The following is a 17,828-nucleotide window of genomic DNA, read 5'->3' as shown; positions in this document are numbered from 1 at the left end:
AAAATCATAAGGAAGAGAAAATACATTTACAGTATGTACTATATTTATCGAAAAAATCTATATGTAAGTGGACATACACAGTTCAAACCTGTGTTGTTTAAGGGTCATCCATATACAGGTATATACAGGTAGGATGGTGGAATGTATAAGCAGGCAGGGCTTAGAAGTAGCATCTAAGCATGTCTTTGAACTATTTATTCCTATTAGGACATAAGTTCCCTGAATGTTGGAACCTAATCTGTTTTGTTCACTGATGTAACCTAATACACTGATGTACCTAATAGTGTCTGGTACCTAAGCAGGGCTAAACAAATATTTGTGGAGGGACGCCTAGGTGGCTCAGTGGTTGAGCATCTGCCTTTAGCTTGGGTCATGATCCTGGGGTCCTGGGGTCAGTTCTCGCATCAGGCTCCCTGCAGGAAGCCTATTTTTAGGCTTCCCTAAATAAAATCTTTAAAAAAGTAAAATAAGATACAAAACTTTAGGACTGCAAAATGCATGTACAGACTGCATCTTGGAGGTCATGGATATAAGATCTTCAGCTGGCATTTGTTTCCTATTAGCATATTGAAAATATCATACCACTGGTTTCTGGCTACCACACTGGCTGCTCAGAACTCAACTCAAAGTCCAATTGCACTTCTTACAAAGGTAATCTGACTTTTCCTCTGGCTATTCTTCTCTCCTCCAACCACCACTTTGTCTCTAGTTTTCTTCAGTTTCACTCTGCTGTGTGTATGGATTTTTAAATTATCCTTCTTGGTACTAATGGGACTAGTAAGTCTGGAAAGTGTCTTTCATTAGCTCTGGAAAAGTCTAAATCATTATTTCTTTAAATATCACATCTTTTGAATTCTCTCTGTCCTTAACTTCTAGGATTTTGATTGAATGTATGTTAGCTAGATGTTTGATAATATTAAGGGATTATTATACATTTGTAGGTGTAATAATGACATTGTGGTTATTTTAAGAATCTTTATTTTAAAAAAAAATGTTTTTGTTTTTTATTCATGATAGAGAAAGAGAGAGAGAGAGAGAGAGAGGCAGAGACACAGGCAGTGGGAGAAGTAGGCTCCATGCAGGGAGCCCGACGCAGGACTCGATCCTGGGACCTAGGGTCACACCCTGAGCCGAAGGCAGGCGTTAAACCGCTGAGCCACCCAAGGATCCCCAAGAATCTTTATTGTTAAAAGACATATAGGGGTGGGGCACCTGAGTGGCTCAGCGGTTGAGCATGCCTTCAGCTCAGGGCAAGATCCCAGGGTCCTGGGATGGAGTCTGGCATCAGGATCTCCCCAGGGAGCCTGCTTCTCCCTCTGCCTGTGTCTCTGCCTCTCTCTGTGTGTCTCTCATGAATAAATAAATAAAATCTTAAAAAAAAAAAAAGACATATAGGGGAACCTTCGGGGCTCAGTGGGTTAAGCGTCTGCCTTCAGCCAGGGTAATGATCTCAGGATCCTGGGATGGAGCTCTGAGTTGGGCTCTCCGCTCAGTGGGGAGTCTGCTTCTCCTTTTCCCTCTCCCTTTGTGCTCTCTCTCCCTCAAATAAATAAAAGTCTTTTTAAAAAGACAATTTATTTTTGGTGAAAAAATTTATATCTTGATATAGCCAGCTGGACTAAGTTTAGATGATCCCAATTTTGTTGGCAACATCCAAAGCATCATAGTCAGGAAACAATCCAACATATGACCTCTCTCCATGGGGCCTGATCTGGCTGTTGACTTTGGCCAAGTCCACGTCACTGAGCTCCCTCACAGCCTGTTTGATCTGGTGCTTGTTAAGCTTGAGATGCACAATGAACACAAGTGTGTTGTCTTCCATTTTCTTCATGGCTGACTCCATAGTCAGGGGGAACTTGATGGCATAACGGCCAAGCTTGTTTCTCCTGGGGGTGCTCTTTTGAGGATATTTGGGCTCCCTTCGCAGACGGAGTCTTGAGCTCTTAGAGGGTAGATGACATGTGGATCTTTTAGTGTGTGTGTGTGACTATGGATATCTTCCAGGACCACTTTCTTGGTCTTTGAGACTTTTGCTCTGGGTTCTTTGTCAGGGACTTCCTTTGCTTTCAGGGCCATCTTTAGGAAAGAGAAGACATTTATTTTTTTTTTTATTTTTTTTAAGTAGGCTCTACTCTCAGGGCTTGAACTAACAACCCTGAGATGAAGACCTAAGGTGAGATCAAGAGTTGGAGGTTTAACCAATTGAGTGACACAGGTGTTGCAAGACATACAATTTTCAAATGTGATGTGTTACATCTTCTCTCTGTCTCTTCCAGGTCTCTTCCCTCTGCTGTGTGTTGTCCATATTTTTTATTCCCTATTCTAAATTGTTGATAATATATCCTGAGCTCCTTTCAGTTCACTAATCTTCTGTTGTATCCAATCTACTGTCAAAGATGTTCATTCAGATATTTATGAATATGGTTTATAATAAACATAGAGATTTTTACAATACATATATGTTCGTTGGTTCCTTAACCAATGCATGTTATTTTTATAGTCTCCTGCAAATATTTTCAATTTTGTTACTTATGTATTTAAACTGGATAAGTGAAGCAGTTTTATAACGAATCTGAGAATTCTGATGCCTGAAGTCTGTGCAGTCTTTCTCTACTGTTGTTTCTCATGTGGTCTTGCTCTCTTGTACACCTGGTTACCTGTAAATTTCATTTTTGCCATTGGCCTTGACAACTGCTTGGGAGGTTTTGCTAAGGCCTAGGCTGACTGTATCTCTGCCTGTGAGGCTTTGCTTCAGCTGCCATGAGAGTCTCAGAAACACTACCCATGTGATGTTGGGGTGATGTGAGGTCTGGGTGCAAACGGTGAGAAAGAACTCTTGAGATGTCTTCGGTGCTAAAAGGGTGATTTTATTAAAGTGTGGGGACAGGACCCTTTGGGAAGAAAGCTGCACTAGGATTGTGAGGAGTGGCTGATTGTATACTTTTTAGTTAGTAGGGGTTAGGGATAGCATAAATCTCTAAGGAATTTGGAAGCAAGCCTTCCAGAACCTTGAGGGGTTAGCTGTCATTAAAATGAGGTTATTTACTACTGTCTAGTAAAACCTTAGTCATGACACCTTTCAGATATATATCAGTGGAGCAAATGTTTGAAGGATGATTGCTAACATATATCTTGGGGGGTTGAGATGAAGGAAGTTTCCAAAGGCATTTTTGTATGTTCAAGAAGATGTACAGACCCTAAAGGTCCAGCTAATGTTAAGCTAAGGTTGCTTTTTGCCTCTAGCAAAGTATTAGCACCAAGGCAGTTGAGTTCCTTGATGTAGGTCCCTCTGCCTGTTTCAAGTACTTAGCTTTGGGCTGCACACTGTAAGGATATTTAGTTTTATCTACATTTATTTTCCTTTGTTCTCCTCACCAGCTACTACTTGGGAACCACCTCAAATCACATTTAAGGTGTGTGGCTCCCTTAGACTATATGTGCCCAGAATGAATGTGCATGTGAGGCCTGATCTGTGGCCCATTTTCCATGGGATCAATCTTTCCTTTTCCTTTTTTTCTCCCTTCTGCAGCTCCAAGGTAACATTTTCTAATCTCTTGTGGTTGTGAGGTAGAAGAGCATGTTTAATTCTTTTTAACTCTTTTTTTTAAAAGATTATTTTTAGAGCAATCTCTACACCCAATATGAGGCTCGAATTCACAATGCCAAGATGGAGTTGCATCTAGAACTACCCACCATGCTGAACTTGGACTACTCTGTCCTCCTTACACCACAGGGCAAACCGATTTACCCAACTGGTTGTTGCCTTCAGTACCCTCAAGGCATATGCAGCTTTGATGGTCCCTCCTTCCCCTTTCTCCTCTCCCATTTTATAAATTATTCTGAAAACAACCTTTTATAAAACTAGCCAGTCACTCTTGTCAATTTTCAACTTTCCAATTGTTTTAAGGTGATCCAAATAATCCAGTCCTCCATTGCTAGAAACAGGTCTTCTGCTAGAAGTTTGTTGTTGTTGTTGTTGTTATTGTTGTTGTTGTAATTAACGAAAAGTAGAATAACTCAGAGATCTTTTTTTTTTCCCTTTGGGGATCTGACAGTAAAAATGCAGGTGAGTAGCCACTTGATTTTACTAAAGGATAAAATGTTTCTTATTAATCTTCAACCACATAAATAATTTCAATTGGCATCATTAGTCTGTAACACTGTACGAAATTCCAGTTACTATTGTCTCCCTATTGGACACTTGACACCCAACTGGCAAAAGTGTTTTGAATAATCGAAGACCCAGATGGTAACGTCTACTAGTATCTAATCATATAACCTTACGCTTCCATTTTCTCAGGTCTGAAATAAGAAGGTTGAACTCTGAACTCTGAAATGAGAAGGTCGTTTCAGTTCAAAAAGTAGTCTAGCTTCTTTCAGACCTAATCATCTGAGCTAATAATAGTAAACTCTCTTCCCTGGGGATGTGGGGAGAAAGACAGGTTTATCCTGTTCCTACTTTTTTTTCTCCCCTTAGTCCAAAAGATAAGAAAGACTTTGTACCAAATAAGTGAGTAACATAACATAGAAAAATACACTGGGATTTTATTATTTATTTAAATTCCTTCTTTTTTTTCTTTTTTATTTTTGAGGGGCTGCAAAGCAAGGTTTATTGAGCGATAGCAAAATGATACTAGAAAGTTCCTGAGGAAGGAGGGGATCCGAGAGGATTACCACCAGAGTTTCCAAGTCTATGGGTTTTTATGGGCTGTTTTAATCTGGTTAATCCTCTTTGTGCCTGTCATTCAATCAGGTTTTCATCACCTATCTATCACATGGGAAAGGGTGGAGGGCTCCTTCCAGGGTGGTATAAAATCCTTTTCAGGGAGGTTTCCTCTGAGGGTGGGGGGCCACTTGTCAGTGCCTGCCTGCCTTCTAACCATGATTCATCATTCCCTTCTCTGAAGAGGCAACCCTGACTGCTGTTAGGGAAAAAAGGCTTTGACTGATCTTAGCTACTTCCTGCTGCTCAAGGGCATTGGATGTGGTGGTGATCAGGGTTCCTCTCATGCCAAGCTATCAAGCAGCCTCCATAGATGTCTGGTTTGACCTCCATGTGAGACTCCATCTGAACTACCACCCTTTGGAGTTTGAAGACCTTGATTCTAGAAGATAGAAGACGGGTTAGGGCATTTAGGAGGCAAGGCCCAAAGCTCAATGCAAGACCAAGTACAGCCAAGGGTCCGGCAAGAGATGGAGGATGTTTTAGTGAAGTCCTCACATACTGTGAGGAGAGGGCAGGTGAAAGGAATGCAATAAGGATTATGATTTTTTTGGGGACAGAGGGGAAAATTACATTGAAGAGGCTTATCTCTGTCTTGTCCCTACAAGACTAGTTTGAGGTCCTTTCTGGGTTCACAGAGGGATTTTCGTTCCTCAGGCCCTGTTGACAGGGACCAGGGTTTGACTCTGGAATGGTGGATCCGTACAGTGAGATTTTAGAACCAGAGGAAGAGAAGAGATGATCATGTATGAATTTATTCCATAATGGCCTATAGTTGGGTCATGAAGTCTATGCAGAACTTTCTGGTGGCCCAAGCAGAAAAGAAAACCTCATTAGTTACTAAACTCACATTGTTCATGAGATAATAGCAACCTGACATAAAACCTTCTCTACAAACTTGCTCTGAGAAAACCTTCTCCCATGGGTCTTACTAGTTTCCTAAGACTTCCATAACAAGATTATTATAAACTGGGGGAGCTTAGAACAATAAAAATGTGTTCTATAATTCAAGAGGATGGAAGTATGAAATCAAAGTCTTGGCAGAGATGGTTCTTTCTGGGGACTCTGAGGAGAATATGCTCCAGGCCTTTCTCCTAGCTTCTGGTATCTGCCAGCCATCCTTGGTGTTCCTTGGCTTATAGCTGTATCACTCCAAATTCTGCCTGTCATCACATGGCCTTCTACTCCGTGTGTCTATGTCCCTATATCCATATTTCCTTCTCCTTTCTTTATAAAGATACCAGTTCTTGGATTTCGGGCCCACCCTGAATCCAGTTTGGCCTCATCTTAACTTGATTCCATCTGCAAAGACCCTATTTTCCAAATAAGATCACATTTACACATACCAGGGGTTAGATCTTGAGCATATCCTTTTGGAGGACACAATTCATCTCAGTATAGATCTCCCTTACACTCTATCTCTCTGTCTCTCTTTCTCTTTCTCTTTCTCTCTCTCTCTCTCTCTCTCTCTCTCTATATATATATATATATATATATATATATATACCCAACCCTGAGGGATGTAGAGGAAGCATTTGTACCTTCTGCAGCTGTTCTGTGAGTTCCCAATCCCTCCCACGTTCTGCTCCTTTGCAGCCCATCACCCCATGCTGACTCCCTGACTGCCGGGATGTCTGTCACATTCTGACAAATTGTTCTGGATGACTCTGAGAAGTATTAATCACTAACAGTCATCAGATCAACCAGTTCTTTGTAGAAGAGATAGAAAAAATACTATGAATGCCTATTGAGAGCCACAGTTCCCTGGAAAAACCCCAGGTTTAGAATTGCAACCAGGTCATTCTGGCTGAGTCCAAGCAAGATTTTGGAGGAGAACCTCACCATCTCCTTCCTCACTCTGGGTTGCTGTTCAAGTAAACTGCGATGTTTGCTTCTCAAGTTTTAGATAACATAAGTAGTTTAGGCAGCATTTTTTTTTTTTTTTTTATGATAGAGAGAGAGAGGCAGAGACACAGGAGGAGGGAGAAGCAGGCTCCATGCCCGGGAGCCTGACATGGGACTCGATCCCGGGACTCCAGGATTGCGCCCTGGGCCAAAGGCAGGCACTAAACTGCTGAGCCACCCAGGGATCCCCTAGGCAGTGTTTTTTGTGCTGAAGCCTGGGGGAGAAGTTAAGACGATAGAGGGGGCTGGCCTGGTATGGTTCTCTTGCCTGTTCTTGGGCCAGTTTTGAACCCCTGTGGTTAATTGGATTAGAGGCAGAAGCTGTTCTAGAATGGGCTGGGAGCCTCAAGGCACATGAGTTTTGTTTTGAGGCCCAGGATGTAGCTCAGAGCACCAGGGAGAGGGGGTGCTCTCTCCATTTTTCTGTGGAACACAGCTCAGCTGTGGAACAGGGAGCAGGGAGGATTGGAAAATGGGAACCATGAGGGGATGTGTAGTGTAGGGAATTCAGCGGGAAGGGAAGTGGCTTCTTTTTTTTTTTTGGTGGGAGACACTGGTAGCAGTGGCAGTGAATTAGTGACCCTCCCTTGAAAACATCTGGGCAGAGGACGTATAGAAGAAAACCAAAATGGTGAACAAGACCCAATTTGCTTCTGAGTAAATGTGAGACAATGCCGGGGCATCTTAGGAACAACTAACAGAACCATTTTTAAATTTTTTTCAATGCCAGCTGTTTTTTTTTTTACTGTAGTAAAACATACATCATATGAAATTTAACATTTTTATCATTTTTAAGTATTCACTTCAGTGGCACTAAGTATGTTTACACTATGGAACAACCATCACCTCCAGAACTTTTTCATCACTCTGAATTGAAACTCTGTTCTCATCAAAACCATTGGACACTACCTCCCCATTCCTCCCTTCCCCCAGTCAGTCCTTGGTAACCTGTACCCTACTTTCTGCCTCTAGGGATTTGACTACTTTAGGTGCCTCATCTAAGTGGGATTAGACAGTATTTGTCTTTCTACGTTTGGCTTATTTCACTTAGCCTAACATCTTGAAGGTTCATCCATGTTACAGCATGTGTCAGAATTTCCTCCTGTTTTAAAGCTGAATAATGTTCCGTCTATATGTATATGCCACATTTTATCTGTTCATCTGTCGACAATTCGGAGAATTTTAGATGTGGAGACTTAGGCTCACAGCTATGCAGGTTGGAACTAACAAGTTAACAGAGTTCAGACACTAATACCAACAAGAACTTGCTTGCAGCCATAGACCTATCATACCTGTGGACACTCACATTACTGAAATGTATTTTTTTTCTTTTCTTCTCGCATGTATCTCATTTTAAAAAATAATTATTTATTTGAGAGTCAGAGAGAGCATGAGGAGTGGGAGAAGCAGGCTCCCCGCTGAGCAGGAAGCCCAACGTGGGGCTCTATCCCAAGACTCTGAGATCATGACCTGAGCTGAGGGCAGATGCTTAATCAACTGAGCCACCCAGGCACCCTCTTCTGGCATATATCTTAATTTACAGTTGAGGAAATGAAAGCTAGCCTGACTAAAGGCCCCTAGCCTGGTAGTGGGTGATCTATTCTCTTGCTTTGCCTGTGCCCTGATGACTCGACACAGGCTCTGATTCTGCCAAGAATAAACCATGGACCCTCTTCCTTATGCCGCAGAAGAAAATATGGTATGGGCAGCATGGAGGAGGCCTGGGGTGGGGCGTAGTGTCTTCCTACCCAATCAAAAGGAAACAGAAATCAATCTCTCTTCTACAACAGACAATCTCTCTATTATCAACAGACTGGATGGCAAGAAATAAACTCATTATATCTCAAATAGGAATTCTCCTTTCCTTTTATGAAAATAGGCCCCATTCTAGATAGAACCTTTCAGATTTGTTTGTTCATATTCTATTAATAGTTATGCAGAATTCATAAATATATGACTGCTGTTTGGCCCCCCTGACTGATGGAATATTGACAATATGTGATTTATATGCTCAGAATGGCACAGCTGGAGGGCTCTTTGACTGTAATTACTTAGGGTTTTATTACCCTCTCTGCAAATGGAAAGTGTGCAAATGTGAAAGCACCAATTGTTCCCAATTACTTGAAATATTTTCTGTAAATATCTAGCCCCCTCCTGCATTATTAGCCAAATTGAAAGGAAAATTATCAGATTAGTATATAGAATATTAAAGTGAACAAATGGGTCTGTAAACTGTTCAATAAAATAATTAAGCGGTTGAAATAGGATAATCAAATGATATCTGAATTTAATTAGGATGGTATGTGTCACATCTCTAATGTTCAATTGAATGTTAAATATTAAAATAAATAAATAAATAAATAAATAAAGAGCTACACCAAAAATACAAATGACTTTTATGAAGAATAGCTTATTGTCATAACAAAGACTGCAAAGTGTACTTGACAGATGCAAAAGAAAAAAACTCAAAGCAAAACTGCTTTTTAACCAATTTTCTCTCCTGACCAAGAAAAAAAAGAAAAGCCTAGGAAAAATAAAATTTAAAAATAAAACAAAACTAGAAATTTTCGGGATCCCTGGGTGGCGCAGTGGTTTAGCGCCTGCCTTTGGCCCAGGGCGCGATCCTGGAGACCCGGGATCGAATCCCACGTCAGGCTCCCGGTGCATGGAGCCTGCTTCTCCCTCTGCCTGTGTCTCTGCCTCTCTCTCTCTCTCTGTGTGATTATCATAAAAAAAAAAAAAAAAAAAAAACCTAGAAATTTTCTCTACCTACTGGTCTGTGTCCTTCCGATGGACACAAAAAAAATTAACATGCATTTGGGTGTAGCAGCCTCCAGATCTGTTTAACTACAGGGAGGAGTTTGATTTTACTTATGTGACCTTGTGTGAAATCAGGAGTGCTAGAGTTCTTGAATCTGAACATACTTCAAACAAAGAAGTAGCAATAAATCTTTAGGTCACTCATGCTTGTTAGCCTGAATTGCTGTGTTACCCTGAGCTAGTGAGCTAGTGAGCTGTCAAAGCAGTCGGCTGGTTGTTCTCTTTGGACAACCAAATAGGTGGAATTGTGGGAAAACTCAAGAGTATCATGGACTCTTAAGGCTGGAGAATGTCTTCTATACTAGTGAATAGCCTGCACATACTTATAAAAAAGCTATTCAGTGACTAAGTTGTTTAATTATTATTTCAAAGCATAATCTAAATAGTGATACAGTATTTAGCCAAGTGATTCGTGGTATTCAGCAACTTCTCTAAGGAAGACTTGTCCCCAGGAAATGGTACCCTTTAACCTACCTGATTTTAGGGACTTAGGACCCTAAGAAGACCATGTGATTCTGTGTTGGGTTGGCTTTACTCCTCTATCACCCACCACTTCCATATGCCTTAATCTTTGTGGTACATGTGGATTTAGGGATTTTACCAATAGAAGATAAATCATCTCAGTATTTTCTCCCACTCTAGTTTCCTTACATGACATATTTACTGGTCAGAAATAGAATAAATGTGACCATTTTTGCTAGTAACAGTGCCACATAACTTCGAAAAATAGATTACTCCTAATCTTTCCTATTTACACACATTTATCTGTATAATTTAGATAAGCGAAATATTAATATTCCCTATGCATCAGATGAAACCCATTATTTGTCTCTTACTGTTAAATTCCTGGATAGTTTGTATTTCTTGATGCCCATTTTTTTACTTCTTTCCAGTCTTGTTTCTACTTTTCTATTTGGTTGATACTCAAAAGCCTACTGAAATAGACTAGATAGAAAAAGAACTGAGTGAAATTCCCAGGGAGGAATTTCTTATATAAAGCACTCTCTCACTGACCTATGGCTTTGCTCATATACTAAACTTAAAAAGAGTAAATCCCTCTCTGTGAAAGAGGTCTGTCCATGGAACCAACCCAAGCGCCAAAGGGTGTCCTCATTCATTCACTTATAGCACACATTGAGACAAGGCTCCTTTCCCAACATAGTCTAATAATACAGCGATGTTCAAACCTGAGTAATCAAGATACTGCTAAAAGGGAAAAAAAATCTTCCGAGAGGCCCAAAGATCCAATGTAAAAATCACTAATATTTTATCCTATAAAAAGATTTTTCAATTGTAAATGATCATTGCAAAGGCAAGGGCAAGAGGGAGGGGTTTTTGTGACCAGGACTTTTTTATATGGAAATTATGAATATTTGGTTAACTCTGAACCTCTACTATGGTTATTATTTTCTGTAACAGAGTTTTTGGGACTTGTACTATTTCCTATTCTCATTTTCCAAAGAATTGCAGATGTGCTTGGCAGGACAGATGTCTGAGGGAAGCTATGCTTTTAAAAAAACACTTTTGTGTATGAATACTCAGGAAGATTGAAGGGAAACCTTCCCCCACCTCAAGGGCTTATTCTACTAGAACTATATGAGAAATGCTGAGTAGAACTTTGGTTACCAGGGAAGAGACAAATCATTTCCCGGGGTAGCAGTGTCATCACCAAGAATCTAGTGAGAATAAGAGAATACAAATAATGGCTGATCTAAGAATTTTCAGTTGGAGGTTAGACAGATGAAGTCACTTTCCAAACTCTTGTACTGCTCAGGAATGATACAATGTCTTACACATTTGCCAGGGAACAGGGTAACATTTTGGAGAGAAGAAACCAAAAACCTCTCTCTTGTTGAAGATGCCAAAAAGTGGATTTACTTATTTATTTACTTTTTATTCATTTTTAAAGATTATTTATTTATTTGAAATAGAGCATGAATGGTGGGTGGGGCAGCGGAAGAGGAGACAAGCAGACTCCTCACTGAGCAGGGAGTCCAACATGGGGCTCAATCCCATAACCTTGAGATAATGACCTGAGCCTACGGCAGAGGCTTAACCGATTGAGTGACCCAGGCACCCCACAAAAAGTGGATTTAAAATAAGTGTTTCATTTGGCTTCATTTTCAAATGCACTTTCTTAAAGCAAAAGCAGGACACCTTCTTTAGAAATTATTTTCACATATATATTCCAAAAGGCATATTTTCTTACCCTACCCCCAAAAGATAATATACACACATGCTTGTATATGAAAAGTCAATGGCTAGTAGGATACATATAAAAATATTAAGAGGGGTTACCTCTGAACAGTGGGAATGGAATTGGGGACTGGTGTGAAAGTAGGGTTTTTACTTCTCACTTTATATATTTCATGTTTGGAAAATGTTCACCTGAAGTGGGTATCATTTTTATAATAGTTAAGATATATCACTGTGTACTTTATCTGCACAAGGACAGTGTGCAGATGAGGTGTTAGAACGATGTGCAAGCAACATCAGAGTGCCCAAACGTGTTTGGATGCTGAAAGTTATTAATAATCATGTTTGGTTAATAAACACTGGTATTAAGATTACTTTTGATTTTGTAATCTCTTAACTACAGTTACATAAAAAGAGCCAGTAACTGCCAAAAATTGGAAGCAACCAAGATGTCCTTCAATAGGTGAATGGATAAACAATGTAGAACACCCATACAATAGAATATTATTCAGGGATAAATCTTTTTTTTTTTTATGATATTATTTGTTTGAGACAGCAGACAGGAGGAGGGCCAGAGAGAGAGGCAGATTCCCCACTGAATCGGTTGCCCAACCAGAGGCTCGATTCCAGAACCCTGGGATCATGACCTGAGCCGAAGCCAGACGCTTAGCAGACTGGGCCACCCAGGTGCCCCAATATTATTCCGTGATTAAAAAAAAAGAAAAGATCTATCAAGTCATGAAGATAAATGGAGCAGATTTAAGTGCATCTTGCTAAGTGAAAGAAGCCAATCTGAAAAGGCTACCTACTATGTAATTCCTACTACATAACATTTCAGAAAAGGCAAAACTAGGGCCACATAAGAAAGAACAATGGTTGCCGCGGTTGGGGGAAGAAGAAGAGAGGGATGAAGAGGTGGAGCACAGGGGATTGTCTGGGCAGAGGGACTATTCTGTATGAATATAATGATCGATATATGACATGCATTTGTCAAAACCCATGGAATTGTACAATACAAGGAGTGAACGCAAGGGGCAGCCCGGGTGGCTCAGCGGTTTAGCGCCACCTTCAGCCAGGGTGTGATCCTGGAGACCGGGAGTCGAGTCCCGCGTCGGGCTCCCTGCACGGAGCCTGCTTCTCCCTCTGCCTGTGTCTCTACCTCTCTGTCTCTCATGAATAAATAAAATCTTAAAAAACAAAGGAGTGAACCCTAATGTAAACTATGAACTCCAGTTAATAATAATGTGTCTATATTGATTGGTCCATTGTAAGAAATGTACTACTCTGCTGCAAGATGTTAGTAACACGGAAACGGTTGGGAGGGAACGGGAGCGCCTGGGAATTCTTTGTACTTTTTCGCTCTATTTTTCTGCACAACTCTAGCGACGATGTTTAAGAACTTATTTTTTTTTTTAAAGATTCTATTTATTTATTCATGAGACACACAGAAAGAGAGAGAGGCAGAGACGCAGGCAGAGGGAGAAGCAGGCTCCACGCAGGGAACCCGACGGGGGACTCGATCCCGGGCCCCCAGGATCCCGCCCTGGGCCGAAGGTGGTGCTCAACCGCTGCGCCACCCGGGCTGCCCAAGAACTTAATTTTAATAACTTAATTCTGTCTTCCAAAGTGTATTAATAACAAGGCGGGAAGAGCACGGTTGAAAGGCAGCGTCCTGAAGCCGAGCGAGCGCGGTGACGCTCGGAGCCACGATTCCCGGGCGCGCGCGGGAGGCTGTTCCTTCTGTCCGCGGCTCAGCGGCTCCCGACCGCCCTGCGCCCCCGCCCCCGGCCGCCCCGGCCCCGCGCCCCCTCGGCCCGCGCGGCCTCGCCACCCGCTCGCCTGCAGCGCGGAAGGCCGGACTCGCTCCGGTTCCCACGAGGCTGCGGGGCTGCTGACCGCCCCCCCCCGCCCCGCTGGTTCGCGCTTCCCCTCCTCCGGCCCGGCTCGGGCCACACCCCCGCGGCGCACGGGCGCGCTCTCTCCCGGCTCCGGACGCGCAGCCCGCGGTGGGTGAAGCCTGGCTGGTGGTGCTTACAGCCTAAAAATAAACACCCACTTCCCTCGGGGGCATTGGGATCTATTCTATTCGAATTGCACAGATTGTTTTCGTTCCTCCGTGCTTGAAGTCTCGAAGGCCGAAGTCTGCTTCTCAGCTTTTCGCGTGTATTTGTTTTGGTGATGGAGTCCCCCCTGCAACGCGGGCTGCTCCTATAGCAACTGCAGCAAAACAAGACCCGGCTTCCACCAGAGCTGGGAAAAGAAACCTCCCAAGAAAGCCAGGCGCTGCAGGTCATGGGTGTGGATCTCTCGCTCTTTTAGGATCTGGTTGGGAAGGAAGGGCTTGGTGGGCAGGCACTGAAGAAAAGGCAGCATGGCAAAGACGTTTTCATGATCAAGACCTGCATGCATTGTGTTAAGTAAGCTGAAAAAATTTAAAAGGATGTCCTTCCTTTTGGGTTAGAACTATTGGAATTCAGAGTTAATGCTTATTTCAAACAGTTACACGAAGAGAAAGTGTTACACCTCAGCCCATATTTATATGATTGCATGCATTATTCTTGGTATTTTATATATAAACATACATACATATTATGCACATCTAGTGCATACTGTATATTGCATATATAGTTATATTTAACATGTAGTATATGATGTAATTATATAATATTCTCTTTATTTTGAAACTTTCTGAAACTTGATATTTCCAAGCAGATAGTTTGGAAAACAACTTGACATTTTATACCCTAAAGTTTATCTTAAGTTCTTATAGTAAATACAGAGTGGAGGTTCAAGATTCCTTGGGAACCAGGATCCCTGGGTGGCACAGCGGTTTAGCGCCTGCCTTTGGCCCAGGGCGCGATCCTGGAGACCTGGGATCAAATCCCACGTCGGGCTCCTGGTGCAGGGAGCCTGCTTCTCCCTCTGCCTATGTCTCTGCCTCTCTCTCTCTCTCTCTCTGTGTGTGACTATCATTAAAAAAAAATTTTTTTTAAAGATTCCTCTGGAACCAGCCTAAAAAAACAAGCCTTCTAAAGGAAGAGTTCTCAACCCTATTAGACCCATTACTCACTAGTTTATAACAAATATTTTATAACACCTCCTTTTCTAAAATACATTCATAGGGGCTCCTGGGTGGTTCCGTTGGTTAAGCATCTGCCTTCAGCTCAGATCATGATTCCAGGGTCCTGGGATCTAGCCCTGTGTTGGGCTCCTGGCTCCATGGGAAGCCTGCCTTTCCCTCTCCCTCCACCTGCAGCTCCCCTTGCTTGTGCTCTCTCTCTCTCTGTTAAATAAATAAAATCTTTTAAAAAATGCATTCATAGTTAATATCATTTACCTATAACATAATTTTTAAAAAACAAACACAATAAAATAAAAAAGAAATAAAAGGAAAGTAATAACAACATAATACAAAGGCACAAATGGAGAAGACATAGTGAAATAGTCCCATACAAAAGTGACAGCTACAAATGAAAGCTAATGCAGGTGTTTCATATTAGCAAGTAGAAGATTTCAAATCAGTGATAGGATTTTCTGAGATAGCAAGCAACTCTTGGTAAAGCAAACAAAATACATATGATCTTCCCTCTTTTTACACTGTAGTTACATTCATGGAATTCAGTGTATATTGAAACCACGCATAAGATATGTTGTGTTTATATGTAAAACGGAGTTGGATTCTGGGCTCAGATAATCATAAATAGGGTGTGGAGTTGTTGGATTTTCTTACACAGACATCTGATGGGATATTCAAAAGTTGACAGAACTGTCCCATGCCAGCAAGGGTACCCACATATTGTGATAACTAATCCTCCCTCCCACACGGATTTCCAAAACATTCCCTGGAGTATAATTTCAAACCGCTCTACCTTTTAAACCACTGTTCTAAAAGACAGACCTCTGACTCCGACAGGAATATGATGTATTTTATTCATTGACTTGAAATGTGAGTTAAAGAATGGAAGCCAAAGTTGCTGAAAACCAAACTGTCTCAAAATCACGTGTAGTAAATTGATCACAATGAGGAGTCTCTTCCTAGTGCTTGCCACTTCTGGGAGGGACTGAAATGACTGGCTTATTCATAAACAAACAAACAAAAAAAGGTTAGATCTCTCCAAGAGCTTTTCTAAGCATTTTAGAAGTGCAGCTGGCCCGAAGGCCAGGTGATGCCTTTGAAGATCAGTCATGGGGAATAATGCTGTAGCAAATATGTGACCAGTGATGAGCTGAATGAAATGGAGGGGCATGAGATACACAAGTCTCAGCTTCTCCATCTCCAAACAGTTGCCTTCTGTAGAAACCACATCAAGCTGGCTTGAGCGCAGCATCCCTTCTACAAGGCTAGGTGCCTTTGGCACATCTGGAAATGACGTATATCACAGGCAGGTCCTATATGCCATATACCAAACAGCAAAGTGGAGGTGTGCAGGGCAGGAAGACTGGATTGAGAAGAAGGCAGCAAGGCAATCATCCTCAATCCTGCCTGCACATTGGGTTCTCCTTGGGAAGAGACTTGGTCCTTCATCATTGTGGGGCTTTTTTCAGTAAATGCTGTTAAATGTTACTGGTGTTATGTCTTATTTTATATACTGTTTATCCCCAATGAGATTATTTCTGAGAATTAACTATCGTTTCAACAGTTTTCTCCTTCTGAATTCATGGCTTAGGATACGTGTAATACATTTTGTAATAAAATCAAAAACCAACGGTGCCTGGCTGGCTCAGGCGGTAGAGGATGTGACTCTTGATCTCAGGGTTGTAAGTTTGAGCTCCATGTTGGATGTAGAAAATACTTAATGAAATATTTAAATAAAAAAATTTTAATTGAAAACCAGTGACTCTACATTTGTTTACTTATCTGCTTCCTGAACCACGTAACCTCCCACTCATCAAAGCCAAACACTGACTATGTAGCCCTATCCCCTTCTCTCTCTAGTTCACATTCTCCTAATCATGAATATTTACAGTCACATTTTCAATGCATTGGTGATCTTCTTTCCTTTTTTCCATCTGAATCTATGCAGTTAGCTTAACTTGTTCTACAGTGTTATCTACCCCCGGCGTTTTGACTTCATTGGCTGGAGTGGGACCTTAGCATCAATTTTAGAAGCTCATCGGGTAATTCTCCTGTGCAGTCAGGGTGAGAACACAAATCTGGCAACTGGAAATGAAAGAGTGAATACTTGTCCCTTTTGTCAGTCTGGAGTTTTTACAAAGTAATTAAATACTTTGTAAAAGTCTACAAAGGAGGCTTGGGCCATGTTATATTCATCCTGAAATATTATGTAGTGGTATGACCTTGGGTTAGTTAATTTCTCCAAGACTCAATGTCCTCTGTCAAAGAAGATTATAGCGCCTGCCTGATGCAGTGTGAGGCTTAAATGAGATAATATGTGTAAATGATACAGCACCATGTTTGATAGAAAGTGTTTGATAAATAACTGCTATTTAATATTATCATCTTATTATTGAATGGAATAAAATATAAAACATATTAGATTTAAAATTCATATACAATATATTTGCCTCCATGAAGAAGTGGACATTCCAAAATGTAAGCAAAAAAAATCTTTAAATCATTTCCTTTGAACATAGAGGGAGGGGGATTTAATGGATTTTCAGTGTCCATAAATGAATCGGTTCCCAGTCTTCTTGGCATTCTCAGCCTTGAACCTCTCATTTCTGTCCATCTATGTTCTGTAAATGCCAATCCCAGGCATGTATAGCCAGCGCTTTCCTGGCCTGAAGGACTCCACAAGGTAGGCTAGGATATAGCTTACTGGGTTGGTATAAAGTGATAAGATCATCTGTGGTATTGAGATTAAAAGAACAGGGTGGGAGAGTCAGGCTCCTTATCACTTCTGTCCTTTCTTACAATCAGGAAGAGAGAGAGAGAAAGAGATACACAGATAGATGATAGACAGATAGGTTGGTGGGGAGGAGAAGGGGGAAAGAGGGAGGGAGAGGGAAGATAATGGGAAGAGGCTTTTACTTTAAGTGTTTCAAGCTGTGAACTGGACTAAATGATGGGAAGGATTCATTTGGCCTGGGCCAGAGACAAGTTCCAGAGACTGCCCCTAACAGTGGGATGAGCAGCCTCTTGGACTCCTTCCCTCTGAGCCCAGTCCAGTTTGCAGCCTTCTGAGCAGTTTGATATGAAGAACCAAATCTAAGGGGTGAAAAA

At 41.5% G+C, this 17,828-nt stretch overlaps 1 protein-coding gene across 1 annotated transcript in view; it reads left to right on the top strand.

Annotated features, from left to right (window-relative positions):
* The window catches only part of LOC119877064 (basic salivary proline-rich protein 1-like), a 55,103-nt gene extending 41,445 nt beyond the window's left edge, over window positions 1-13,658 (top strand). Inside the window, exon 2 of the mRNA XM_038559194.1 lies at window positions 13,272-13,658. Within this exon, the coding sequence (XP_038415122.1) occupies window positions 13,272-13,658 (387 nt within the window). The remainder of the gene's footprint in view (window positions 1-13,271) is intronic.
* Window positions 13,659-17,828: the final 4,170 nt, after the last annotated feature.

This window comes from Canis lupus, chromosome 16 (genome assembly GCF_011100685.1).
Source record: "Canis lupus familiaris isolate Mischka breed German Shepherd chromosome 16, alternate assembly UU_Cfam_GSD_1.0, whole genome shotgun sequence".
Lineage (NCBI taxonomy): Eukaryota > Metazoa > Chordata > Mammalia > Carnivora > Canidae > Canis > Canis lupus.
This window is presented reverse-complemented; position numbering and strand designations above follow the sequence as displayed.